We start from the raw sequence: 26405 nt of genomic DNA, 5'->3' as shown, positions 1-26405 counted from the left end.
AACAATCAAAGAAGCGGTGGTGGTGGTGATGGTGGTGGTGAGGGACGGCAGCATGGGGGGAGGCTCACACGAGCGCACCGACAAGGTGCACCATAAGAGGATCGATCACAACAAACAAGAAAAGGAAGATGATGTCAATGCTTTTCGCCCCCCCCCACCCCCACCACCCGCCTCTGCTCGCGTAAGCGGAGTGTGTGCACGGTTGGCTTGTCCCCTCCGTGCTTCATCACTGCCCTCTCTCCCTCTCCTCCGCGTCCCCTAAGCCCGCACGCTTCGTTTACCAGGAAGAAAGAGCACGGCGAAATTAGAGTTACTGGCGAACACTCCCGTGGGCGTACGTCGACCCGGAGACGTCGCAAGTGAGGCGGGAAGGATAGCGAGAGAGAGAGAGAAGGAAGTGATAAAGGGCCATGTGGGGACTTTGGAGAGGAGGAGGACACCAAAGAAATCAAAAGCGTGTGAACGCAGTGGCGTCGCGCAGTGCCCAGCCTGACCGAGAGCCCAAAAGGAATGAAGCGCAGCAGACGTTGAACCATTTCAACCCCCACTGCACGCGGTGAGTGGGGGGAGGGGGCGTTAGCAGCGACATAGGCACTCTAGCGCCACAAGGACCAGCGAAGGAAGGGTGGAGGGCGCACGCGGAATAAAAAGAAGAGAAAGTAGGGACAAGGGCCCATGCAGCGGGCAGGAGGCAGACTCGAGGCCAATCTACCAATGTCAGAGCGAGGTCCGCGTAGCACACTACCCCCCCCCCTCCTGCGCTACACTGCGCTTAGGCGCGTAAAGTTCCCGCGGCGCTCTAGCTGCATCATCTGCATGCTCAGCTCTCGCACCTTCGCCTCTAACAGCGCAATAGTCTCCTCCTGCTTCCGCATCTGATTGTTGTAGCGCTCGACCATGGTGTGCATCGTGTTACTCTCGGAAATTGTCCTGTGCCACAAGGACTCTAGATTCGTAATGTACTCCGCCGCAGCGTGGAACACCTCCTCGTCATTGAGCTTTGCGGACGATCCCGGCGCCGCCGCTTCTGCGGCCACGGCGCTAATGACGGCGTTGATCGGCCGTCGGCAGGAACGGATGGGAGAGGAAGTGTGCAGCCGCGATGGAAGAGCCTTCAATACCTTCGGATCGCCCGTGCGCACCATCGTTAGTGTCTTGGAGAAGATGTCGTTCTGTGGATCAAAGACGAGAGCCGAAACGGCGGCGTTGTCCACATCGGCGGCGGACAGGTTCGCGGCAGCGTTACTTGCTCGAGTGATAAGGCGTTTCGAGCTTATTCTGCTTTGCAGCCCTCTCCGCCCCGGCATCGTCGGCGGGCCGTCGCAGGAAGGCAAGGGGTTCGCGCTCTTGCGCAGCGGCCAGTTCTCCTGTATGTACGGCCGCAGCGCACTAACGCATGATGGGGACCACGCGACTCGCAAGAGCAGCTGGCGCTCGTACCTGTGTAGCACGGCCTCACTCAGCAACGCGGCACTCCACGCAACATGCTCGTCAAAGATGCTGAAGCGCGGCGCCGTCACATCAAAGGCGGTCGTCTTCGTCTTATTGGCCAGTACAAGGCAACCGATGCCCTTGATCGGGACAACGACGCCATTGTACATGTCCAAGAGGGTGCGGTGGGAACAACCACTGCTGTCGTTGCGAAGTCGCCTGCCAGCGCCGTCGGTGGCAGTGATGCCGCCGCCCGCCGCTGTGGGATGGCGCGCAGAGTCGAGATCGCCAGGCCCGGAGTTCGCACCTACACCCAGGCGCAGGAGGGAAGACTCGCTATAATGCACGTTCACCGCCACGCCCGTGGTCACCACCGTCGTCAGCACGTTTGAGACGGCATAGCTAATGCTCGAGGGGAAGTTGCCTTGTGAGTGTGCCACGCAGTGCAGGAACTGCGCTCGGCCACTGCCGGCAGTGCCTGAGGCGGCTGCCGTGGAGGCCGCGGGGCGGCTGAGAAACCCCCCTGTTCCCCCGGCAGCCAACTGCGGTGCGTCGTCCATGTAGACAGCCGCCGCGGATCCGCCGGTCAGTCGCAGAGCGGCCTCCAACAGGAGAGAGAAAAACGACTGCAGTTCTGAGGCAGCCGCACGCTCTTCCTCGAGGCGACGTGTCATCGGTGCGCTCTGCAGCCCACTTGGGGTGCCGACTCGAGAGTGGGTGTCGCGTTGTGGCTGCTGTGCGTTGAGAGAACGAGGCGTGGCGATGCCGACGGAAGGCATGACAGGGCCCTCAATGCGTGCGGCGTCCACACCTGGAGTCACCGTGACGGAAGCCACCCCTCCCGCCGCAGCATCCTTGGCACTGGGATTTTTTTTGGTGTCGTCTGCGTCCAGTGGAAAGGTAGCGCAAGGTCCAGAAGACCCCGTGCGAGATGCGCCACCCTTTTCATCGTTGAGCCGAAACGATGAACCGATGTCCCCGTGCTGCGACCGTGGCACCTGTCTCGAGGACGGTCGAGAAATCAGTCGAGATGTCAGGCGGTCCTGCGGAGAGCCCCGTGCTGACGTCGCGCACTCCCTCGGCCCTCCCGTCCCCGCTGGCAGCGTTGCGTTGGCTTTCTTCCCCAAGTGAACATAAAAGTCCACCAGCTGAGCGTCCACGCTCGCTTGCAGCTGTCGTGCAGCCTCGTCCAGTATCCCGCCGAGCTGCTGCAGCGTGGCAACGCTCTCATCGGCATTCACTAGGGGCAGCTGCAAATGCTTCTGCAAGACTGATCGATCCGCCGCATTCGCCTTCGCGTCGCGCTGTGGACGAGCGTGCGATGTGGTGTGGGCCTGCGCCGCTGCTAGCCCGCAACTGCTGCTCTCAATCCTCAATCCAGGCAGTGCCACCAGCGCCGACACCTCTGCCCCGCCAACCTCGCGTACGGCACCGATGCTGTAGGTCCGTTTGGAGGTTGAAGTCGAGAGCGCCGCCTGCTGAAGCAGCTGCGCAACGCGGAAAATGACTGCGAACTGCTGCGCTATCAAGCCGTCTTGAAGCAACATCTGGCAACGCGTGCACGCGTGTGCTCGGATGGAGGGAGGGGCGTATGTGTACACGTGTGTGCCAGGGTGAAGAGGTGAGAGCTCAGTGACTGCCGCTGTCAAAATTATGACCCACGGCACACAAGCCGCTGAGAATGTACGCTGGTTTATGATGCAGCAGCCCTTCCCTCCCCTTCCTCCTCAGCCCCTTTCCCTTAGCACCTGTGTTGCCTTTATTTGGTTGCGGATGCGTTTAGCTCGGCCGTTTTTCTCGCGTGTGAGCCGTGTGACGACCGTGACGAGAAACAGATGCACGAGCAAAGTGGAGAGGGGCGGAGACGCCGACAACGCAAGTGGTGCAGGCCCCGGGCAGCAGAGCGAGGATGGAGAAGAGAAAAACGAACGAGGATGGAGTTGACGCCAAGGCGGTGCCACAAACGAAAGCAAGATGGACGGAGAGGGGGAAGGCGTACTTCGGCAGAGGTATGCGTGTGTGTACGGTTGCACACCCGATGGCAGCACCCATCATCGGAGGTGCAAAACCTGGAGTGCCATGCGTGTACACTGCACGGGCTCATTCGCACACGCCGCCGTGCCACTCTGAAGAGCAACATGGCGCCTCTTTTCCACTCGCTGCGACCAATGATAAAGTGCCGTGTTGCCGACCAAAAAAAAAGACCGGAAGCGCCGCAGCCCCACTCCACTACTCGGCGCCTACACAAGAGGTGCACGCGCACGCGCCTCTCCAGCAGGAGAAAAAGAGAGGGACAGGAAAAGGTACACAGACTCAAAAGGGCCGCGTCTTCCCTTGCGTCCTCGACATGCGTCTCTCTGCTGATTCGATTTTGTTGGTGCTCTTGTGCACTGATGGTCTTTTTTTTAAGCGTATGTATGTGGAGAAAGTAGTAGTCGAGCCTCCGGCTGGAGCTCCCTCGAGCGAGGTGACGATCGGCACGGCACATCGATCGTTTTGTGTTTTGTGTGCATCCGTGCATGTTTGAGCTATGAAAGTGGAGGACGGCGGGTCTGCCACGCCGTCTCCCACACCTTTTGCCCTCCTCTTTACTCTGTTTCTTGCAGTGGCAACGCCGCTCTCTCTTGTCGCCCAAGCAGAGTTGTCTCCTCTCCCTCGCTTCGCCCCTGCCCACAATCGCCCCGCTCCGTGGCAACCTCTGCACGACAACGACGTTGTCAGCACGCGCTTATTGACGCGCACCCGATGCGACGCGGGGGAGAGAAGAGAAAAAAACGAGCGCGAGAGACGTCCGGGACAGACTGGGAGAACTTACGGGATGGAGAGAGAAAGAGAGCAGGAAAATACATAATGCTCAATGCAAGTACATCCACAGGAGAGGCGGAGGGGGATAAAGGAAAAGAGAGAGCGAGACACAGAAAAGCCGAATACCCGAGTTCAAGACAGAAGCATGATGAATATTGCTTAGAGCTCGTTCGTCGCAGTCAACGAAGGCGTCTGAGCAACATCAAGTCATAGAGAGACAACACAAAAAAGATGGCAAGAGGCACTCACTCGCTGCACAAGAAGGGAAGCGAGGGGGGAGTCAAAGTGTGCGTGAGAGAGGAAAAGAGAACGTCGCGCAAACACACAGTGACTTGCACAATCCCCCTCCTCCCGAAATGCCAAGAGCGCAGACAACAGCGGGGACACACACACGCGAGAGAGAAGCAAAAACACACGGCGGCGTGAGTAACAGATGGAGAAGAGAGGGAAGAAATAGAAGCCGGCCACACACACACAAAGGAAACGAGAGCGAGAGGCAAGTCAAGGGTGTCTTCATCGGCACCATCCGGCAGTGCAGTATCAGCGAGCAAGGGTATCACGTTCCAGTTAAGTTCATTTCACACACACGCACACATCTCCCTCTTCCCTCTCACGTGCGTGCGCGCTTCTCTAGGCTCCTGGGCCATTCCGGCACACATCCAAAAAAAAAAAATAACAACACTCACTCGGTAAGTTTGACACCATCATGCCGACACACACAGCGTGGGTAAGGGCAACGGCGACACTAATTTTTTTTAAAAGGCGCTGACAGATCAAAGAGAAGCCAATCCAAGCCAACCCTCCTCTCCCTCCCCAACACACACCCCACACACACCATCTCAAATATTTAAAAGATTCACAACAAAAAAAGAAAGCACACACACAGGAAAGTGCTCAGGATGAAGTAGAGAAAGAGGGGATGGGCGGGAAAAATTCGTACAACACGCACGCACGCACACGCAAACAGCGTCACAAGAATGTGGGGGACATGACAAGAGGACAACGGGGCGCTGGGTGGGAGGGGGGAGGAGAGAGAACAACATGAAAAGTAAACACCCCCAGAGAGAAAAAAAAACACAAAAGATGACTGCAGAGTCAGAGCCACACGCGCAAGGAAGACGCAGAGGCGTCGCGCACGCTCACAGAAACGCAAGGCGGAAGGGGTGAGGAGGGAAGTAAAAGGAAACGGAAGCACTAGAAAAGCAAGCAAGCGAAAAAAAAAGCCAAGGACACACGCACACACATCAAGTGAAGCTGATTTTTCGCTTCTTTGCGAATGAGCTAAGCTGGTTGGTCATCCCATCAGCAACTCACGAGGCGAGTCTACTACATTCCTTTTTTTTTCTTTTCTCTCGCGCACAAGCAGGGCCCACAGAGAGTCCCATAAGAAGCCTCCCCCTTCTTCCCGTTTAGAAGATACAGGTAACGAAAAAATCAGGCAAGTCAGCAACAGTGCTGGGTGGGAAAAGCGAAAGCACGTCGAGCCGCACAGCAGGAGAGTTAATCAGCAAAACGCAAGGCAGAGCGGAAGGGGGAGGGTACACACGGAAAGAGAAGTAGAAGATAATAGGGAGAGGGCGACAGATCATCGCACGGGTGTGTGGCGACTCTGGAGACAGAAGAGACGGCGCGCGCGCGCGAGAGAGAGAGGGGGGGGGGCAGTCAGAGCATTACACTCACGAGCGACGACGTGAGGAGGGCCTACACAGAAAAGCGAACAGGAACAAGAATGGAAAGAAACATGCGAAAACGAAAAAAAAGGAAAGACGGCACGCTGCACGTTCAGGTAAGCAGGTAAAATTCGAAGGGATGGAAAAGACGAAGAATGGAATTTGCGGATGTGTGTCTTTGTGGAGGAGGAGGAGGGAAAGGATTAGGGGGTGCGCCGCTGGAAGGAGAGGATCGTGTGTGTGTGAGAGAGAGAGGCCACAAGACGTCAGCATCTCTGTGCGTTTATCTTTCCCCACGAGCAACTGACAAAGAAGAGCAGAAAGAGAGGGGAAGGGAGGGGAGGGAGGGAAGGGAAGGGGGGAATCGAAGAAACAAAAAAGGGAGGCAAATCCGGGTGAAGCGGAGTAATGCGGAAGCGGAAAGCAACAAAACGAAATGAAACGAAAAAAAAAGCAGTGGGGCGCACACAAGTATGGTCGGGGTGATTTATTCAAGCGCGTGTCTTGTTGTGGGTGGGTGTCTCTGTGTGTGCTGACTGGTGTACAGACCAGAGGAGGAGGAGAGGACTCTCCACGACCTGGAAGGCGCCAAAAAAAAAACTCGCACACCACCTCTCATGAGCACATACGTGCACAAGCGCATGGAGGCAGACGTACAATACGCATGGAGAGCTATGCACACCCACACAGGCACCGTTTTAGGAACGCAGATGAGAGAGAGAGTCCTCGACACACGCGCCCAAGCGGGGGCAACGGCAGAGAGAGATCAAGAGCGCTTGTCTCTCCCAAAAAAGAAAACGTTGCGTACTCAAAGCATAGAAGGAAAGCCGCATCACACGCGAGGAGGCGTGACGCCAGCGATCAGGGATGCCGACGCGCCACGCATTGGTGCAAGACAATTTGCATGACACGCACACGAGGTCCATACATATATGTGTGCGCCTACGCCCATCCGCCGCATTGTGCATCCCGGTTGTTGCTTAACGCCCATGCGTGCAACCCCACAGACCCTTGTGAGCGTGTGTAGTGGGAAATCCATGGGCACAAACCTGCCTGCTGCACGACGACGACAATGGCGGCGGAGGCGCGCTGCTGTCCACTTGTCAAGTCACGCTCCGCACCCTCCATCCGCCTGGGCCTCCATGTCTCTTGCACCAGCGGGCGGCGTCCTCCCTACTTCCTGGAGAAGATCTCTCTGTCCCAGCCTCTATCTCGCTCCCTTCTCACTCACTGCACCGCAAGGGGGGCGACGGAGGTGGCATTAAAGTTATCGGCGGAAGGGATGAGAAGGGGGAGGAGGGAAAACACTGTACAAGAGGCACCTTTTTTCTTGCTTTAACAGAATTTTATTGGTTGCTACTGTTGCTGTTTGTGCGCCTTCTCCCTGTAACATCGCACCGACAGCATCCAATGCTTGAAAAAAAAGAGGTCGCGGCGACAAAGGGGAAGCGAAAGCGAAACCCAACAGAGAGAGAAAGGAGGGGGAAGAGGAGGGAGGGAGAAATAAAAAAGGGGTGGGGAACAGAAGAAAACAAAATCGTGGCACGGAAATATGCGAAGAAAAACGAAAAGATGCCGCAACCGTCAAAGGCGAAGAAATGGGCGCAAGCATACAACAACAAGAGCAAAACAAACAAATAGGGGGCGGGGGAGGGGGAAAAGGATAGACACACAAACACACACACGAGCACTGGAAGAAAAGGGGGGAAGAGAGAGAGGGCACCACAACACCCATTAAGGCGAAAACAAAGAAGAAAAAAGATGCGCGCAACTCCTCTTGTACGTATGTATGTGTATGTGTATGTGTATGTGTGTGTGGAGGGGAGGGGGTTCTATTTCCTTCACTGCTTCTTCATCCCCTGGTGTGCAGCGTGTAGAGAGGGAGAGGGAAGCATCATGACAGGTCACGTTTCGAGGGGAAGCAAAGGAATGCCATGCACAAAGATGGGCGCAAAGCCAAGAAAAAAAAAAAAGAAAGGAGAGGAGGGGAGGGACAAGTCGATTCAAGTGAACTGCACGCACATGCACACCGACACACGTTGCTGCTTCAAAGGTTTTCAGGAGTGAAAGGGCAGAGAAAACAAGAGAGGAGGGTTGGGGCACGAAAAAAAAGGCTCCAACGGCAGCTGTACGTCTGCGCGCGAGTGTGTGCAGGTGAGAGAAAGGAGCAGGAGGGGAGATGGAGAGAGGGGGGGTTGCCTGCGTTCACACGCGCAACTTCCAGTGTGCATAAACACCGAGAGATAGCCTAAACAATGAAGAAGAAACAAAAAAGCACCGGATTCCGCTGCTCACGAGACGCACCTTCATTCTTTTCATCTTCTTTTGACCCCTTCTCGCTACCATTCGCTGCCATGCGCAGCGGCCGAATTGGAACCACGGAAAGGGTGGAGGAGGAGTGCATGTAGGTGTAGGTGTAGGTGTAGGGGTGTGTGTGTGTGTGTATATGCTGGCAGCGCTCGACACTGCCGCCACCATCACAACATCATAGCGCAGCAGCGTTTCCGTGAGAGGCGAATAAAGAGTCCTGAAAAAAAAACAAGAGTCACTTAGAAAGGGTATTGTAGACGCAGCACGTGATACGGAGCCTGGGAAGAGAGATGCGGCGCTACAGAACGTTGCACGGAGAAGGAGAGAGGGGGGAGAGGTGAACGCGCAGAGAAAACCCACGCTGGCACTCCCCACCTATCCTCCAGTGCGCAACCTTGCTTGCGATTCGTCTCGATAGCGTTGCTCTTGACGTGAGTGGAAACTGCAGGCAAGTAGGGAAAAAGGGAGAGGCGCGAAAAGGGCGAGTGACACAAGCGTGTCTCGGTGCCATCCTTCAACGAGGTCTCTGCAGCCTCCCTGAGTCGCATACGCAGACGTGTAGGCAGACACAAATACACCGCGAAGGGAGGGGATGACATGCGGTAGAGATAGGGAGAGGCGGAGACGGGGCACCTACGGGCAAGGAGGAAGGGAGGGAGGGGCGAGCGGCACAATAAAAAGATGCGAGAAAACTGATCAGATAGACGAAGAAAAGAAAACGAATGGCAACGCGGCGAGGGAGAGGTAGAAGAACGGGAGGGGGGAGGGGGAGGGGCGCATCCGTGTGCACATGAAGCCGTGGAGGGGGAGGGGGGAGAGAAGCTACAACACATGAAAAAAGAAGACCAAAAAAAGAAGCAAAAACACACAGACTAAACGTGCAGACAGTGATGGAAGGGCAGGAGAGAAAGAGGGAGGGGTCGGAAAAAAGGGGGGAAATGGCACTCAAACAAACGCACGCATGCCAAAATATATCGATAGATGCACAGGACGAGAGAGGCATCGTGCGCACTAGCGCTACGCCATCTCGTCGACGAGTGTGCTCTCCGCCTGAGACGATGCCAGCACTTGCAGCGTCCGGCGGAACAGTAGCAGCGCGAGTGAAGGGTGCCAACATCACAGTCTTCGCCAGAAGAAACCCCATCCTGAGACGGAGGAGTGGGAGGTAAAAGACCTCCGTTGCCCATCTTCTCCCGGCCGCCCTGGCCCCATCACTTCCATGCTGTTTGCATGCATCCTTTTCCAGCAGGCACATGTATGTCTGTTCTCAGCCGCTCGCGCGTACGCCCCGTGCGCGTTAAGAGAAAACAAATACCTGGGTTAGCGAGACAGGGAGCAAGAGTCAGAAAGCGACGCCGTGTCCCCACTGCTACTGGTGCCTCGCCAGAACTCCATCCACGGGTGCTCGAGCGCCGCCTCTGGCGTGAGTCGCTGCCGCGCGTCAAGGTGCATGCATTTTGAAACGAAGTCCTCGAAGAGCTGCTCCTCGTGGCTCCGCCCAATCTTCAAGAAGTTCCTCAGCGCTCGGCTATGTGGTGAATGCGGGACGCGCTTCTTGCCTAGGTTGTACTTCATCTGCCCGTCTTCAAAGAACCGATCGGCGCGGCGGCCCTGTCGCACCAGGTACGACGGAATCGTGCCAAAGTACTCCACAATGCGCTCCAGCAGCTCCCCCTCGGAGCTTGCCGGGAATATCGGATAGCCGTTCGCGAGCTCGCACAGCACGCAGCCAAAGCTCCACATGTCAATGGCTGTCGTGTACGGAATGCCAAGCACGATCTCCGGCGCGCGGTAGTAGCGCGACTGGATGTAGGTGAAGAGGGGCCGACTTTCCTCACAAGCGGAGCCAAAGTCAATCAGCTTCAGCGAAAAGTCGGACGACACGCTCAGCGAGTTGGAGTGGCCGCCGCGGGGAGAGATCATAATGTTCTCTGGCTTCAAGTCGCAGTGCACGATATTGTGGTCTCGCACGTGCACAAGGGCGGTGAGCAGCTGCTCTGACAACTCGTAGATGAAGTCGTGCGACATGTGGCGGAATTTGTTCGTCTGAATGATTGCGTAGAGGTCAGAGGGGAGCAACTCGAACACTAAAATATAGTGCCTGCGGAAGATGTGGGAGCCGAGTAGGCGAACAATGTTCGCCTCATCATCGGGGTCGTCCCTGTTCAGCAGCTCTAGTGTCTTGATTTCTTCGCGGGCCTGTTTTGTGTAGTTCGGCTTGTTCTTGATGACTTTCACAGCTACGAGGCGGTGGTGCTTGTGGTCGAGCGCGCGCACAACGACACCGAAGGTGCCTTGGCCGAGTACTTTCACCACTTCGTATCGATACAGCAAGTGGTCGCCAACGACGACGCGGTAGTGGAAGTTGCCGTCGTCGTAGCCGTCGTTCTTCTCGGTGCCACGGACACCGTGAATCTTCTTGCACTGCTCCGTCCCACTAAAGTAGACGCTCGGCAGATAGTCCTTCACCTCTTCCTCCTCGTAGCTCGTCAAGAAGCGCAGCGACGGCGGCGTTGGCGTGAGTCCAGTGTACTCGTCGGCTTGCGCTAGTAGTGGAGTGTTCACGTTGCACCCATTCTGGGCATTGTTGTTTGGTGACAGGCTCGGCGTCACAGAATCCGCGTCGCGCATTTTGCCGTCGTCTGCCTGCACGGTCGACACCTTGTCGCCATTCACCATCTCGTTCAACTCGCGGTAGGTGCCCCTCACGCCGTTGGCACTCAGCTGCCTATTGCCGCCGCTGTACGCTAGCATCATCGTGCCGTTCTGAAAGCCGGCGTGCATCATGGGTGGCGGCGGCATTGAGTAAAACTCGCTCTGCAGACCCTGCATGGATGCGCTAGTGGCCGGAAGAGTCGGCAGGTTCGCGACGCGCTGCGTAACGCTGTTGCCAGCAGACTTCACGGTCACCTCATTGCGCCCCTCCATCATGCTGCTATTTTGTATCCCGTTGATCGGCATGCCGTTCTTGTGCGTGGTGCCGTTTCCGGTTCTGTTCGCACCGTTCTGGAAGGACGGCCCACCGGAGGCGTTAGCACCCATCGGCATGCCGCGCAGGTAGGTGCCGCTGGTCCGGTACTCTATCGGTTTCGACCGCATCGGTCCTGCAGAGCGGCGCACGTGACCAATCCCTGGCACCGCTGGCGGCGGCATCGGCACTTGTGCAACCCCGCTGCTTTTTACTAGGGCTATTCTACTGTGTGCCATCATGTGCGTCCCGTGGAGGGACGGTAGAACACCGCCGTTCATGTTCACAGCCCGCTGGTGATTCTGTAGCTGTCCGTTCGTCATCACGGACGTCACGCCGCCTATGCTAGAGGAGCGATACATCTGCGCCGGCGATGGCCCTATCATCATGCGACCACGGTGTGGAAATATGTACGGCGACGCCGGATAGCGGCCGTTCGTGCAGGGGTGCGGCGCCTCTCCGCACATAAACGGTTGATGCGGCTCCATGAGTGCCGCACCAACGGCCGGACTAGGGAGAGAGACACAGATACTCGGCTACACACGCACGGGCAAAACCATGGAAAGAGAGCTTGCGATGTCGGATAGCGTTATCACCCCGCCTCGAAGCCTTTCTGAAAAGTTGGCGCAAAACGGGCCGGCGAAAAGAAAAGAAAATGCGGTGTGAGATAAACGGCCCACACGCCGCAGCACACGTGCAGATGGCGAGGTCAGCACGTGCAGAAGACGGACAGACACACTAAGAGGCACAAGCACAGCAAGAAAGCTCAGCTCACTAGAACACCGCAGAGAAGAAAAAGAAGCAGAGTAAGAGAGAGAGAGGTGCGTAAATGAAAATAGAAAATGGAGATACGAAAAAGTAGAGCAGACGCGCACTTGATGCACGTCAACGGAAGTTGACCCACGACCAACGGCAGTCGCGACCGCGGCCGAAGGTGAAAAAGAAAATAGGAGAGGAGGAGGAGCGCCACGCAACAAAAAAAGGAAAAAAAGAAGGCACAAAGAGGCGCACGCGCTCGAGATGTGTGTACACACACACAACACACACACACAATCAACACACACAATACGTGAAATAAAGTTCAAATATTAAAAAAAAACGGAGCTTGCAGTATCCAAACAAGCGAAAGTGAGAGAACGAAAAAGACGCAAGACGAAGAAGGAAGACGATCACGCACGCACGCACACACAGACACACAGGAAAGGGAGGAAGGACAATCCCCCGGAATGAGAACAACAGAGATGAACAGAGAAAGAAGCTGCCCAACGATGTACGAGAACGTCACGTGCAGAAAAAAAAAGATGGAGAAAGAAGGAATGACCTGAATGGGCGCCGACACACACACACGTGCGGAGATCGAGAGAGATCGAGAGCTGACGAGGGAAGGCGAATAGAACGCACGCGACAACGAGGGGAGGAAGAAGAATGTGGCTGCACAGCTCCCCACTCTCAGCAAGAGCACAGTGTGGAACAGACAGTATAAGACGTCACACGCATACACATGCACACGCGAAATTGATGGCTGCTTTCTGCTGTGACTGGTGTGTCCTTTTTTTTCTCTTAACACCGTTTTGACGTCGCTATTCGTCGTGCCCCCTCTTCGTCTTCGGACCCGCCTTCGTTGTGTGTGTGTGTGCCTTGCTTTTTTCGTGTCGGACGCCTCACGCTCGCAAACAAATCACAGTGACACAGTACCTCGCCTAGCTCTCGCGTGCAGACAGTCACGCATACGCATGCAAGACGGAAATGGAGAAGGATATCCCCGAGACAGAGAAGAGAGAGGGGGAGCCTACAAAGCAGAACGAAAAACGAAAAAAAAAAAACAGAAAACAGAGAACAGAGAACAGAGAACAAGGAGAGGAGTACCGTCACCAACCCTCTATTGGCCTTCTCTTCGTTTTCCCTCTGAGCTGAAAACTGGGCTGACAATTGTGTTGGTGAAGTGTCTTCCCCTTTTGCTGTGGTGGAGGGTGTTGTTGCTGGGACCGCTGCGTGTTATGCAGCTCACATTTATGGTCCTACACACACTCACAGAGAAGAAGGGAAAAAACGCACACGGCAATCCTCAGATACCTTTGCGGGCGCTGTTTCCGTTTTCTTTTTTCTCATTCTTATGTGCGCATGCGTGCATCGGTGGCATTACGCAAGGGACGATCAGAATGTGGTGTGTCGTCGGGGGCCGGTAGCGAGCACCGAGGTGGCGCATAGGTGGGAAAGAGTCGGAACAACCGGTGCAATCAAGTACGCGCGGGGGGTTTAAAAAAAAAGAAAAAAACATACATGGAGGAGGGAGATGCGAGAGGGAGTAAGTAGCCCATGCAAAGGGAGGCGGGGAGAAAGAAAAGCGCGCGACCGAATGAGAGCCCGCATCGACAGTGGCAGTAACAAGAGCAACCGCTGGAGGTCTAGCGAAGGAGGGGAGGGAGCTGCGCGGTTCGCCTTAGCTATTCCCGGACGCACGACTCTGGAGGAAGCCGCTGATATCGTCGGCAACGGACAGCGCTGCTGTTTTGTTTTGTTTCTTCGCTGCACCCCACTGCCAATTCCGTCGCCCTCCGCCCTGGTACTCCCTGGGAAGTCACGGCTGTGCGAGTTCCCTCCTATGACAGCGGTCTGGTCGCCATCCGCCCGACGCGCACCTTCACGGCACGCCACGTAGCCGGAAAGGAGTGATCTCTCACACCTGTGCTACCTATTCTTGCTTCTTCACAGCTGCTATAGAGGACACACGCCAGCTCACACGCACACAGATGCGCACCCACACACACGCGCGAGCAGGCATTCATGTATAGACCCGATTCAGTGAAGTCCCCCGTCCTTCTACAACCTCTCCAGCGCTTGCAGAGTTACGTTACGCGCATCGAAAGAGCCGCTACCAGAACCGCACAAATACACGACAGGAGAACAAGGGAGGTAGAGAGAGAGCCAGGACTCCGTGAACGCCGACGGGGAGTACAAGCCACCAAGAGGCGTCGACCCACTCCCACCCCTGCACCCCAACGCACACCTGACTGTACACAAACCTGCAAGGGCGATGCACACAGCACACGCGCAGGAGAACAGAAAAGGGAAAAGAAGCGGAAAATAGGTGCCCAAAGAACCGCTTGTTTTTTTGTTTCTTGCGGTTGTGCATCACACGCCACGCTGCCGTGCATCGCTGCCTCTGCAGTTGGCAGTCGCACATGTCACTGCGCGTGTGGGTGGGTGCGCTGCACGCCTCCCCCTCACCTTGACTCCTTAGCCCCTCTCTTCCCCTGTCCCTCTCCTCTAACTCGGCACTCTGGAAGAAGAGCACAAAAGAAGGAAGCTGAGAGAGAAAAAGGGCTGTGCAGAGAGAACGTCCGCAGCTGAGAAGCCCCCTTCCCCCTCCTCCATAGACGCTTTTGGTGACGGCGGTGAAAGCAGCCACAGCATACTGAAGGAGAGTGCAAGGAAACAAGAATGAGCACACACATATACACATCCGCCGGGGCTTTTCTCCCTCTTTGCCGCCCCCCCCCTCCCAACCGGTCGCGGAACAGGAGGCGGGAGGGAGAGCTCGCCTAATCGATCATGCGCTTCTTCTTGAAGTAGCGCTTCAGGTGACGCATCTGCAGATACCAAAAGATGCCAAAGAGGATGATGAGGCCAACCGACATCCACATCACCTTGGCCGTCATGTGCTCATTCGTGTTACGCATCTCCGCCTCGCGGGCGCGGAAGTAGATGAACTCGTTGTGAACCTCCTGAACTGTATCCTCCATCATGCGCATCTGCACCTCCATCGGCCGCATCTTCTCCTTCGTCGCCATGGTGTCGTAGTCCTTCGCATCCGCCCCCAGCTGCATCACCAGCAACACGCTTCGCGTCATTTTCGCGCTCTGCACTCCTTGACGTGAGGTAAAGCACAGCGAGCACTCACCACCGTTGGTGATGCGCTCCAGGAAAGCGCCGCTACTCTTGCCCAACTCCTTGAAGAGCGTATTGCCGTTTGCGCTGGCGAGCACAACGTCGAGAAAATCACCATAGGTGTCATCCGCCTTGTACACAATTCGCAAGTCGGTGCCGCTCGCCACCTCCTGTGAGAAGCAGCGTGATTTTCCAGACTCAAGTTGAAACACAAAACCATTCACACTAGAGCTAAGCATCAGCACCAGTACCAGCAGCGCGGCTGTCGAGGTCGCCGCAAGAGACTTAAAGCTGCGACGCCCCATCGTGTGTGGCAGTGTCTTTCTTTTGATGTTGTTTGCTTTTTTTTCTTGTGGAGCAAGTGCAGGTCTTGACGCACACCCTTTTCTTGCTCGCTGGCCGAACCTCCGAGAGATTGTTGTGGTTAATCTACTGCACACACACACATGCACGTGCGTAAAAACGTGCGACAGTGAGCGGCGGTGGACAGACGGCCCAGGTAGGACGTAAGCGAGAGGAGGCGAGAGCGATGAAAAGGAGGAAGATGAACACAAAAGGAGACACTCTCGAAGCGCCCCAGCTTTGTCCACACATACGCACAACCGTGTGTGTGTGCCGCGCCGCAAGCGGCAAAGGCAAGAGTTCGGCTACGTCAAGGAAGAGGTGCCACACAACAAACCACACTAAGCAGCGTACACCATGAATGAGGCGGCGGCATGGCACTGTTCTACACGCACGTGTAGCCTCCACGTCTCCTCGACCCCCACCCACCCACCAACCGTGAATGCGCGTGTTGTTCTTCCCACTCCCTGAAGGTGTGCGCACCTCGGTCGTGTGTTTCCTCTCTCTTGTGTTTGTGCTGCTGCAGTGGCCCCCTCCCAAGCACACACACACACATCGCTGGGGTGGCCTTGGCGTCGGTACGGGAGAGCGATCATACAGAGAGGACCAACCTCAAAAACGGGGTCTGTCTAATGCCGCCGCTGAGAGAGGACCCGGATGACAAGATCAAGGAAAGACAAAGCGGGGAGTCACCAAGGAAGACGTAGGCTACGGAGGAACAGAGGGAGTGGCACAGCCACGCAACGGGGGAGACAAGAGTTTTTTAAAAAAAGGAGAGCAAACGTGAAAAAAAAATCATGCACAAAACGGCATCTGAGCAAGCTTACCGAGAACATGAGTCGGGGCAGAAAGACGCTCAGACGACAGCGGACGGGCGATTCACATATACAAGCCCAGCACTTGAACCGTGAAAGACACACAAAACACGTCTCACGCACCCTGGACACACACGCACGTGCATGCGACCACCCAAACCATGCCCCATGAGCCATATTAAAAAAAGGAACAATGAAAAAAAAAACACGTTGATGCCATCCTCGTTTTCCAACACATAAGGCGAAGAAAAAAAGGGCACAAAACGGAGACAGAGAGACGGAGCGCAACTGCTGCTGCCACGGGCACCACACTGCCGTCCGAAACGTGCGAGAAAAGAGAGACGAGGAAAACAAAAAGACCATCACACCCTTGCGCTGTATCTACACACAAAGGGGTGGGGGCGTCAGTGTCGTGATAGAGCTGTAGGCGTCCTTCTGCAGCGACTGGTCAACCATCTTTCCGTCAAGCTGATTATTGATTAGCGTCGTCGCAGCATTCATCTCTGCCGTCTCGCACTTGAGGGAGTGCAAGACGTTGCTCAGCTGGTACATCTCCTTCGTTAAGAGTGTCACATTGCCTGTGCCGTCCGCGTGCTTGGTCTTGCAGCACTCACCGCGGCTAAACATGCTAGTGCACTGCACCATAGGACGGCAGAGAACCAAGTAGAGCGCGACATTGTAGACTACCCACACCACTGGCGTGACTACAGCGACGTAGATGGTGCGCCAGAATGTTTTGGGGATGTAGGCAGCTGGAACAGCGACGGCGGTGAAGAGAAGGGCCGAGATAAAACTCATAACAATCCAGCCGCGAAACTGCAACCCAGACAACATGATGGATTTCGTGTCCCGCTACCGTGTGTGTGCCGCATGCGAGTCGGATACTCAAGTGTGTATGTGTGTGTGTGTGTGTGTGTGTGTGCGTTGCTGAGTGAATAAGGAACGCCAAAGGGACAGGAAGAGCAGTGGTAAAAGAAGACGTGCCATCAACATGCATGGCAACCCGCAGTGCAGAGCCCGCAGGCGAGATGCACTGCTCTCATACGCAGGGAGTTGGTACAAAACACATAGAAAGATACTTTTTGCTCCACATGTGTGTGTGGGTGTGTGTGTGTGTCCATTCTCTGCTATACAACATGATTTCAGCTGCCTTCTACTCCGGCCAGTCCCAGACCCGTCTCGTGGTGCAACGCAGCCGCGGACACACGCCAGCGCAGCAGTGCGGCGGCTCGGTCGGCTGAGCGCGGCCTCGGTACCCTACCGATCCGCCGCCTCGCATGTCGCCTCACAGCGGCTCACATCATGCCAGTCGCCATCCCTGGTGCATCCCTCGCGGCGGCACGCAGGCCACCCACCACCAGTGGGCAGTGCGAGGGCCGGGCGGAGTACGTTCGAGTCACGCTGGCACGCTGCCGGCATGAGCAGCGATGAAGCGCACTGACACCACCACGTCGTGGGTGCTTGGCCCTGCGTCACCACTGCAAGCGGTTCGGCATTGGCAGGGATAGGGGGGGTGCTGCTTGGCCTCCCCCGCCCCCCCCACACACAGTGAGGGTGCTGGACCCTGAGGTGCAACGGTGAGGTGCCCCCCCTCTTCGTCTTGAAGGCGAGGAGGAAGGGAGGGACCACAAGTGAAAAAGACAGGCATCACCGTGGTGCCGCCGCGGCTCTATCCAGCCCCTCCCACGCTGAAAGAAAAGTGCAAAGACCAACCAACAGAGAAAGTGGAGGCAGAGCGACAAGCTAAAAAGAGTGTTTGACTAGAACAGCGGCGGACAAGAGCGATCGAAAGGCCGGTACAAAGAAAGCAACGCTCCGAACATAGTGGGTGGTCTGTGCCCCACCCCGCCGGAACAGGCAGAGATTCGCCCATACACACCCCAGACCTTGACAGCAAAGCAAAGAGGAGTACCGCAAGGCGTGCAGGGGGAAAGGGCCTCTGGTCTCGTCAGCTGAGGCACCACCCTCCGGACTGGCCCTCAGTGCGCAGTGCTGAGGGGCTGGTTGCGTTGCTCCTCCACGCGTGCGTGCACACTGGAGCACAGGTACACATTTACTTCGCCCTCGCTAAGTACTCAGCGGCCACCATAAACCCACGATCATTTGTTGGCTTGTTCGGCCCCACCGGCAGTTTGCCCTCGAAGAAATGCCGGTACACCTCCAGCGCCTCCGCGCCAGTGGAGACAACCCACGGCACGGTGCAAATCCACTCCGACCCTCTGATGGTTCCGCTGTGCAAGTTGGCCTGGAAGCGGCCGGAGATCTTGGCGCCCCAGTGCTCCGGCGTGCCGAAGAGGATAACCGGGTTCGGTGGCACAGTCGCCACCTTGCGTCGCACCTCCTCCAATGCGTACTCAAAGTCCGTCCCAATGCCACCGGTGAGAAAGATGGGAAAGTCCAAGTTAAAGTCCGATTGCCGCTCCACGAGCTTGTCAGCGCGGTACGTAAAGTGTGCCTCCACGTACGGATTCTGATTCTGCTCGTTGATGGTCGCACCCGGCTTGGCAGCCACGCTGCCAAAGTCGACGATGAGCCCACACGAGAGGATGCCTAGAGACTTGGCCACACGGTTGCCGACCTCCATCGCGCCAGGACCGCCGCCCGTTACAAGCGCCAGCGGCTTCGTCTCGTTCAAGAGCGGATGCTGGCACGTCTTCTTGATGTGCAGGATGCCGCTCAGCAGCGTCATCAGTTCCGCCTCAAAGTCACCCGCCACGAGGTTCGAGCCGTACACGCCGAAGAAGGTGGCGTTGACGTACTCGTGACGACGCTCAAGAGGTACAAAGGCGCCGGCGTCGCGGCCGGGGCGACGAATGTACTGGTACACCTCCCCCTTCTGCTCGTTGACCTCAAAGACGGCGATGCCAAACGTGTTGAGGTCGCCCAGCATCGCCGCATCATCCTGGCTGAAAAAAGAGCCGTAGTGGCGAGATGCCTTGGTGAAAAAGATGGCTCGCAGCTTCTTACACACCGCGCGGGACAGGAGGAGGGACTTCAAGCACGGGGACGGGAAGTAGCGAGTGAAAAGAACGCCGTCGCTGGTGATGTCGCCAATCGCAATGGCAGACAAGATCGCATACTCGCACTGCTGATACGTGTACCGCTGCACCAGCTCCTGCTGCTCCACCGGATTCTCGATCCCAACGTAGGTCGTCTGCTTCGGGTCCGTCACGATCCAGTCGTCGGCGTGCATCTCCGTGAATTGCCCGCCCTTGCACACGTACGTGCAGCACGGCAGGTCGCCTTTCGGCGCACTCTTGAAGGCACGCAAGATGCTGCTCGTCGTGCTGCAACGGTCCGCCAGCGTCTTGCGCAGTGAGAAGGGCACCTGCTCACGGTACGACTCTAGCGTGTAGAACTCAATGGGGACGTGGGTGAGATCGTCGATTGAGTCGCCGTAGAAAACGAGCACGCGCTCCCGAGCGGAGGCGTCCGCCAGGCCCTCCTCCGGTTCAATGAGGCGCGAACTCATGGAGTGCAGCCCCTTCGGCAAAAGACTGTCCACCACGCGGCCAAATACAGTTCGGAAGTGCATGGCGTACCCACGCACCATCAGAACCCCAGACGATGCAGCGACGCGCGTGTAGCCCTCATGGAACTCCTGATGCAAGCGGATGAGGTCTTTGTACGCGGTACCCTTGCGCAGCGCCATTCCGATCGTGGGCAGCAGTCCATGGATCTCGCCACTGTACGTGAACGTTCCAGGCAGCACGGGCAGGTACGCCACCACGCGGCCATCCACTATTCTCAGGTCCCAATTCGGCGCCTCACCGGTGCCGTACACGAGCAGCGGCTGGCCACGCTGATTCACGGCGTGCAGAAGACGAGTAATGTAGTCCGTATTGCGCACCACGCGGTTCGACTCCAGCGCGAAGAGCTTGCCGACGTGAGCACCGACCGCAATGTAGTCCAGCATGAGCACCGCGAGGGGAGTCAGGGCGACGAGATCCATCTTGACAACCGCGCAGCGCTGCTTAGGGTCGATTTCGATCCCAACATTCACGGCGTTGACGCCGAGCTGCGTGATGGACGAACGCAACAGAAACTCGCAACTCACGCCGTGCACCAGGCCCCTAAACTGGGGGTGCAGCGCGTTAATAACGGCGGTCGCCTTCGCCTCATGGCAGTTGGCACGGGTGTACTCTGTAATGCGGGCATCACAGGTGGCCAAGTCGAACGGATTGCAGTTTCGACCACGAGAGACGGTGTAGCTGTCACCTTGTTTGTGGTGCGTCACCGTATCCGGGTACCATCGGCACGACTCAGAGGGCATCTTCTTTTTGGGGGAGGGGAGAGGGGTGGGGATTTAGTTGCGTGCTGTTTGTGTGTCGTAGAGTACAGTTTTGTGCGGACACTGTTCAAGTGCTTCGGACACTGTTCAAGTGCTGCGGATGCCTGTGTTTCCCCGTTTTTTGTTGTTGTTGGTTAGCGTGTCTACAAGAATTGTATGAGTTTACGAGTGCATGTGTCAGAGCGCGTGCGTGCGCAGAGAACACGAGATGTAGGTATCCCGGGGCTCACGTGCACTCTCCGCGCCAGAGTCACGCGGGACGGCGGCACAGTAATATATAAAACAAAAAGAGGAGCACAGGACGAGGGAGGAGGTGTCGATCTAACAAGAACGACGACGCCTCCAACGCACACCCAGCAGAGAAGCGCGAGAAACCAACCAAAAGTAGAATAGGGAGAAACACAAAGATATGAAGAGAGCAGATGCGCAGATAGGGAACAACGATGAACACGACGACAATATATAATATATTTAAAACAAGGCGTTCACTGAGAGGAACAACGACGGAGAGGCAAAGAGCGTGTATGTGTATGCATGCATGCGCGCGTGCGTGCGTGCGTGCGTGTGTGTCAAAAACGGACGCACACACACTCTCTCACAGCAGCAGCAGCAGCAGCAGCAGCACAGACGAACAAAGGCGGCGCGTTCGCTTCTGTCCCCTCGAAAATGCGAAGGACAGAGATGATGGCGATGATGAAAAGAAGAAGAGGGAGAGAGAGACGTGCGAAACGAGTCGAACAAGACTGCATGCGGCGGTGCGTGCAGCTCTGGAACAAGATCAACGAGAAGGCAGGAAAGAAGAACGTAAAGTACAAAAAAAAAAGAATCAACGAGAGTGCAACAACGTAGGGCAGACTGATGGAGTGGTTAGTAAGGGAGAGGTGACCAACAAAACCTGTCGGTGGGGGGGGAGGTGAGTAGTGCTAAGACAGGAAGCGAAATACGAGTAGATCTCGTGAATAAATACTAGAGAGACCACATGTTTTTTTTTGTTATTGTTGTTGTCGGTTGTTTGACATGTGTTGCCGAAACACCGATCCAATGCGGGATAATGCGAAGAAGCAGAGGCCCAGGGGTTATGTCAAGGGGGAGCGAGGTGAGTTCATCGCAGTTAGGGAGAGAGCACCGGATAGAATGGAAAAGGAAACCATAGAGAAAGGAGCAGGGACAGAGAGAGAAGGCGGTGGTAGGCGCGAATGCAGAGGGGCGGCGGTGAAGAGAGTAGCAGCAGCACCACACATTTGAGTGAAAACAACGAAAGAGTAAGCAGGGCTACATGGAGAGGAAGACACAGGCAGCAGAGCCTCCTCCCATCAGCGTCCACCCAGCGCTCCCTTTTTTCTTTTGCTTTGCGCGCATCACACGCTCACTCGAGGTGCGGCGCAGCAAGTTGAGCACGACGGTGCTGGAAAAGGGAAGTGGCCACTGTCAAGGATGTGCGGCAGACATACGCACGAGGGCAGGCACGCAAGCGCACCCTTCATCGCGATGAGTCTCAGCCACATTGCACATGTGACGTTGTCTGGAGGCCGACGCACACACGTTCCACTTCATGATGAGACGCTGTACGCATGTGAACGTTTGAGGCGTTTTTCGCTTTTTGTGTTCCTCATCCTTAGACATTGGCTGGACGCCTGTGCAACTGTTTGTGTTTGTGCGGGTGTGTGCGATGCCACCACGAGCCCTGCTCTTAGCCCGACGCATTCTCCTCCTCCTCCGCTGGCGCTACACTTCAAACACACGTTGTTCCGCACGACGGAATAGCGGCATGAGGAAGGCCTAGTGGAAGAGAAGAGAGAGAAAGATATTGCTTGCACACAGATGCATTGGTGGGTTCACCTTATTAACCGATCAGAAACTCATTAGGAACATAAAAAAGGCACGCATGTGCAGGCACACGGCTCCAAGCACAGCTCCACATGTTCCATCACCACCCCTGTAACAGGTGTGTACACAGACACCAGCAAATCAACGACGACGGCGCGCGTTCTTGCCAGGTCGCTTGTTGCCGCCCGGGCGAAGATTGCGCGCCCGAGGGGTGCGCTGCACCTTGGAGCGCTTTGCGTCCCTATCGGCGTCATCGTCGTCGTTCAACATGTCTTGCAGCGAGCCATTACCGCGTCGCTTCTTGCGCCAGTCACTCAAGCTCTCCTGCATGTCGCGCTTGTACTTGGCACGCTGTCGCAGCACCTCTGCCTGCACCTCCTTGCCGTACTTCTTCTGCTCCTTCATGGAGCGGCGGTGCGCTTGTGCCTCTATGCGCGCCTTCGAGGCCTCCATCGCCTGCCGCACATCATTCATGTGCACGTCACTCTTGTACATTTCGGCATAGTAGTCATCCGGTCGCTTCCAGGGCACATTAGCCTCCTCCAGAAGCGAGATGCCACGTGTCACGGATAGCAGCGTCTGCTGAATAAACGCCTCCTCGCGCTTTGGGTCGTCATCGGCGTTGAGGTCGCTCGGGAGGGAGCGGGTCGACGTGAGGGCCATGCGCTCCACCCACTGCGCCGGCTCACTAAACTCCACGCGGGTGGCACAAGCAGCAGTGGCAGCCGACTTGGATGCAGCGTCGGCTGCTCCCTTCTTCGAAACCGCTGGCTCCTTCGAGGGCGCCTCCTCCATCTCTTCTACCTCTTCATCAGAGTCTACATATTCATCATCCTCAAAGTCCTCCTCTTCCTCGTCCTCATCCGGGGAGTGAGCTTTGTCGTCCTCTGCGTGCGCTGTCTCCTCCTCCCGACGGCGCAGCAGATTGTTTCGCTTCCGTGCGGCGATATCGTAAACGGGCATTGGCTCTTTTGTCGTGCGTGCTTGTTCGCTTTCTTTTTCTTTCCCTCCTGCTTGCGTTCGGCTTTCGGGGTGGGTAAGGGGGAGTCGTTGCGTGCGTAACGGTGCAAGGGGAAGAGGGGAGGGATAGTTTGTCCGGTTCTTTTGTTCCTCTTTGGCGTACTCGTTGTCCCTTTTCTTCTTGCACACACCTCGAGGTGAGACACACACACAGACACACACACACAAACGGGCTGCACACTCGCGGACGCGTAGCTTTTTTGTTTTTCGCTGCTGCACGTGTCTCGTCAGCGTGTGAGTGCGTGTGTGCCGGTGTGATGGCAGGGGAGCGTGTGCGGTGGTGTGACGCGCACGCACAAAACGGCAAACGTGAAAAGAGTGTTTGACCACAATTGTAGATCCGGCAAGGTGAGGGAAAAAAAAGGAAGGGGGAAAGAAAGTGCATGAGAGGCAGTGAGTTGAATCAGCGGAGCAATGAGGAGACTGGGATCGCAGCGGCAGACCGCCCCCTGGAAACATCAACAAAGCAAAAAAAAAACAGAGAAAAGCACGTGGTGCGGCATAAGTTTCGTTTCCGTTTTCTGCGTGAGCAAGCGGGCTTGCGTATTCGCAAGGAGGTTACATGAAGGGGCGTTGCTCTCTCCTCCTCCAGGCTGGTTCGAAGTGGGTGGGTCGGTGGGTCGGTGGGTCGACTTGGGAAGCGAGTCTGCTATGGCAGCGAGGCGGACGAGGCCGAAGCCGAGAGAGGCGAAAAGGGGTGAGGAACAACCACTCACCGGAGTGATAACATACATGGCAACACAACGTGAAGCGAGTGTGCAGGAGGTGTGCAGCGGGGTCAGAGATGGGCGAAGAGCGAGCCAGATACCGAATGCACCGACACACACACACAGGAGAGAGCGTCACAGGAAAAGGCGAAACAGTACGTACACCGGAACCAAGAAACAGGTCGACAGGAAAGCACACTTGAAACAGACGCCCATAAAGGAGGGCCTGCCACGGATCCGCGTGCATGCGTGGGCGAGCTCACTGCGTGCACATGACAGACGCAATGATGACCTCTCGAAAGACCAAACAACGGGTCGCGGAAAAAAAAAATGAAGTGGGCAACAAAGCTTCGCAATAGCATACATACGCCTCTGAAGGCATCCCTCCAAGGCCGCTGGAGCATACGCATTCACACGCAGAGGGGAACTAGGGGGGAAAGGAAGTCGTCTCAGCACAGGACCGTAGACGGCTCCTTCATCCGCCCCGGCAAGCACCACCATCACAGGCAGACGTACACTGTGAGTAAGTACCAAAACAGCGCGAGCATCATGGCCAAGGGCGTACAGGTACGAGGAAAAACAGTGCTCCCGTGCCACTACTCATCTTTGCTTCTTTTTCCTCTTTTCATGCACGAATCGACGCTGCCCCAGATGCAGCGCCTGAGATGCCAACCCACCCCGACACCCCATTATTTTCCATGTAGGACTCGTATGTGGCGACAACGTGCTCGCTTTGGGTGGTGAGGCGGAACAGCAGCTGCTTCAGGTCCTCGATCGTCTTGTCCTTCTCCGAGATGAGGTCGTGCACCTTCTGCTCCAGCTCCTTCAAGTCATCCGGGTTCACGTTCGCACGCTTCAGCAGCTCCGTCAGCTTCGCATCGCGTCCCTCCAACTGCGTCTGCACCAACTCCAACTTCTTTTGAATCAGCACACGTCGGAACGCTGACTTGCGCTGGATGTCTTGGAGCATGGCGTTGTACTTCTTCAAGATGATATCACGGTCCTCGACAAGTTTCGCGTAACGCTGCGAGAGGACCTCGTGCTCCCAGGAGACAGTTTGGATTTCCTGCTGAGTATCCTTGACGGACCGCTTCACCTCTGCAAGGGCCTCCTTGTCCGCCAGGTAGTTTTCCAGCTCCAGCCCGAGGACCTTTTTCTGGTTTTCCAGTTTGGCGAGTGGCTCGGTGAGCCTCTTGTTCCGCTGCGCCACTTCGTACATGGCACGCTCATTGTGTGTTTCGGTCCGCTTTCGAGCGTAAACCTCATCTTTGAGAGTTCGAATGGTTTCTAAGTTGTTCGAGGTGATCTCGCTAAAGTAGTCCTTGATTTCGTTGAAGGTGCGCTCATGGGTCTCCCTCAGCTCCGCGATGTGCTTCTCCTTACGCTCCTCGATGCGGCCGAGCTCCTCTTTCCGGGCCTCGTCCATCTCCTCACGCACACTCTTCAGCAAGTCTTCGTACCGGAGGTGCATCTCCTTGATCTCTCGCTCAAAATTCGATTGCTGCTCTGCAATCTCCTTGTCCTGCTGGGTAAGCAGCGCGCGCTGCTGCTCCAGATGCCGCACCTCCAGTTCACGGTCCGCCAGCTTCGTGTCGCGCAGGTTGCGGGCAGCGTTGCTCTCCTTCGTACGGTACTCCTCCTCCCGGCTTGTCAGTGCACGCTGCGCCTCCTCCTTCATGGTAGAAAGCTGAACCTGGTTTTCGTACAGTAGGTGGCGGATCTTCTGCTTGAAGATTTGCTTCTCTACCTCATGCCGCTCCGCCTGCTCTGCCTTCTCCTGCTCCTTTTCGCGAATCGACTCCTTGATGTCCTCGAGCTCCCTCTTGGAGATGTTCCAGAAGGCGATGATGCGGTCCCGCTCGAGTTGGAAGTAGTTGCGCATCGCATTCGTCTTTTGCAGGGCATCCGTCGCCAACCAGATATCCTTGCCATCGACTTGCGGCGCGGCCACAGGCGACGCGCTTGCAGCTGCGCCGCCGCTCCGCACCGCCGATTTCCCCTTCGGTGGCATTCGGGGAAGAGAAAACTGCCACGCTAAAGACGACAGAAAAGGGCCTACCTTGCCGCTATCTGTGTGTGTGTGTGTGTGTGTCTCTGGATGTAGATGCCAAAATGAGGCGTATCGTTACAAGTGACGCAATATGAAAATTAAAAAAGGGATGTGTTGAAAGCAGCGTTGAGGAGTGCAGGGATGCATTGGACACGCGGGGCGACCCTCCAGTCACACACACACACACATACAAACACACGCTTTCGACTCGGCCGCGGGTCGATGCCGGACAGTGTGGCGTGCGTGCTCTGACGCGTGAGTGTATGTACTGGGGCGGGGAG

General features: G+C 56.3%; 7 protein-coding genes across 7 annotated transcripts; all 7 read right to left on the bottom strand.

The window, feature by feature from the left end:
• Positions 1-761: 761 nt before the first annotated feature.
• LMXM_34_1870 (conserved hypothetical protein) lies at positions 762-2978 on the bottom strand (the record flags this gene model as incomplete). The annotated part of the gene is made up of 1 exon (XM_003879132.1): positions 762-2978. The coding sequence occupies one exon, from the start codon at positions 2976-2978 to the stop codon at positions 762-764; it is 2217 nt and encodes a 738-aa protein (XP_003879181.1).
• Positions 2979-9536: 6558 nt separating this feature from the next.
• Positions 9537-11264, bottom strand: LMXM_34_1860 (protein kinase-like protein; the record flags this gene model as incomplete). Its single annotated transcript, XM_003879131.1, has 1 exon — positions 9537-11264. The coding sequence occupies one exon, from the start codon at positions 11262-11264 to the stop codon at positions 9537-9539; it is 1728 nt and encodes a 575-aa protein (XP_003879180.1).
• A 3462-nt stretch (positions 11265-14726) lies between these two features.
• LMXM_34_1850 (putative COP-coated vesicle membrane protein gp25L precursor) lies at positions 14727-15377 on the bottom strand (the record flags this gene model as incomplete). The annotated part of the gene is made up of 1 exon (XM_003879130.1): positions 14727-15377. One exon carries the CDS (start codon positions 15375-15377, stop codon positions 14727-14729), a length of 651 nt encoding a protein of 216 aa, XP_003879179.1.
• A 1233-nt stretch (positions 15378-16610) lies between these two features.
• On the bottom strand, positions 16611-17063 carry LMXM_34_1840 (conserved hypothetical protein; the record flags this gene model as incomplete). The annotated part of the gene is made up of 1 exon (XM_003879129.1): positions 16611-17063. The coding sequence occupies one exon, from the start codon at positions 17061-17063 to the stop codon at positions 16611-16613; it is 453 nt and encodes a 150-aa protein (XP_003879178.1).
• Positions 17064-18282: 1219 nt separating this feature from the next.
• Positions 18283-20502, bottom strand: LMXM_34_1830 (conserved hypothetical protein; the record flags this gene model as incomplete). Its single annotated transcript, XM_003879128.1, has 1 exon — positions 18283-20502. The coding sequence occupies one exon, from the start codon at positions 20500-20502 to the stop codon at positions 18283-18285; it is 2220 nt and encodes a 739-aa protein (XP_003879177.1).
• Positions 20503-22488: 1986 nt separating this feature from the next.
• Positions 22489-23310, bottom strand: LMXM_34_1820 (conserved hypothetical protein; the record flags this gene model as incomplete). The annotated part of the gene is made up of 1 exon (XM_003879127.1): positions 22489-23310. One exon carries the CDS (start codon positions 23308-23310, stop codon positions 22489-22491), a length of 822 nt encoding a protein of 273 aa, XP_003879176.1.
• A 1389-nt stretch (positions 23311-24699) lies between these two features.
• Positions 24700-26085, bottom strand: LMXM_34_1810 (trypanin-like protein; the record flags this gene model as incomplete). The annotated part of the gene is made up of 1 exon (XM_003879126.1): positions 24700-26085. The coding sequence occupies one exon, from the start codon at positions 26083-26085 to the stop codon at positions 24700-24702; it is 1386 nt and encodes a 461-aa protein (XP_003879175.1).
• Positions 26086-26405: the final 320 nt, after the last annotated feature.

Source organism: Leishmania mexicana, chromosome 34, assembly GCF_000234665.1.
Source record: "Leishmania mexicana MHOM/GT/2001/U1103 complete genome, chromosome 34".
NCBI classification, from domain to species: domain Eukaryota; phylum Euglenozoa; class Kinetoplastea; order Trypanosomatida; family Trypanosomatidae; genus Leishmania; species Leishmania mexicana.
The sequence above is the reverse complement of the archived record's forward strand: the minus strand, read 5'-3'. Positions and strand labels throughout refer to the sequence as shown.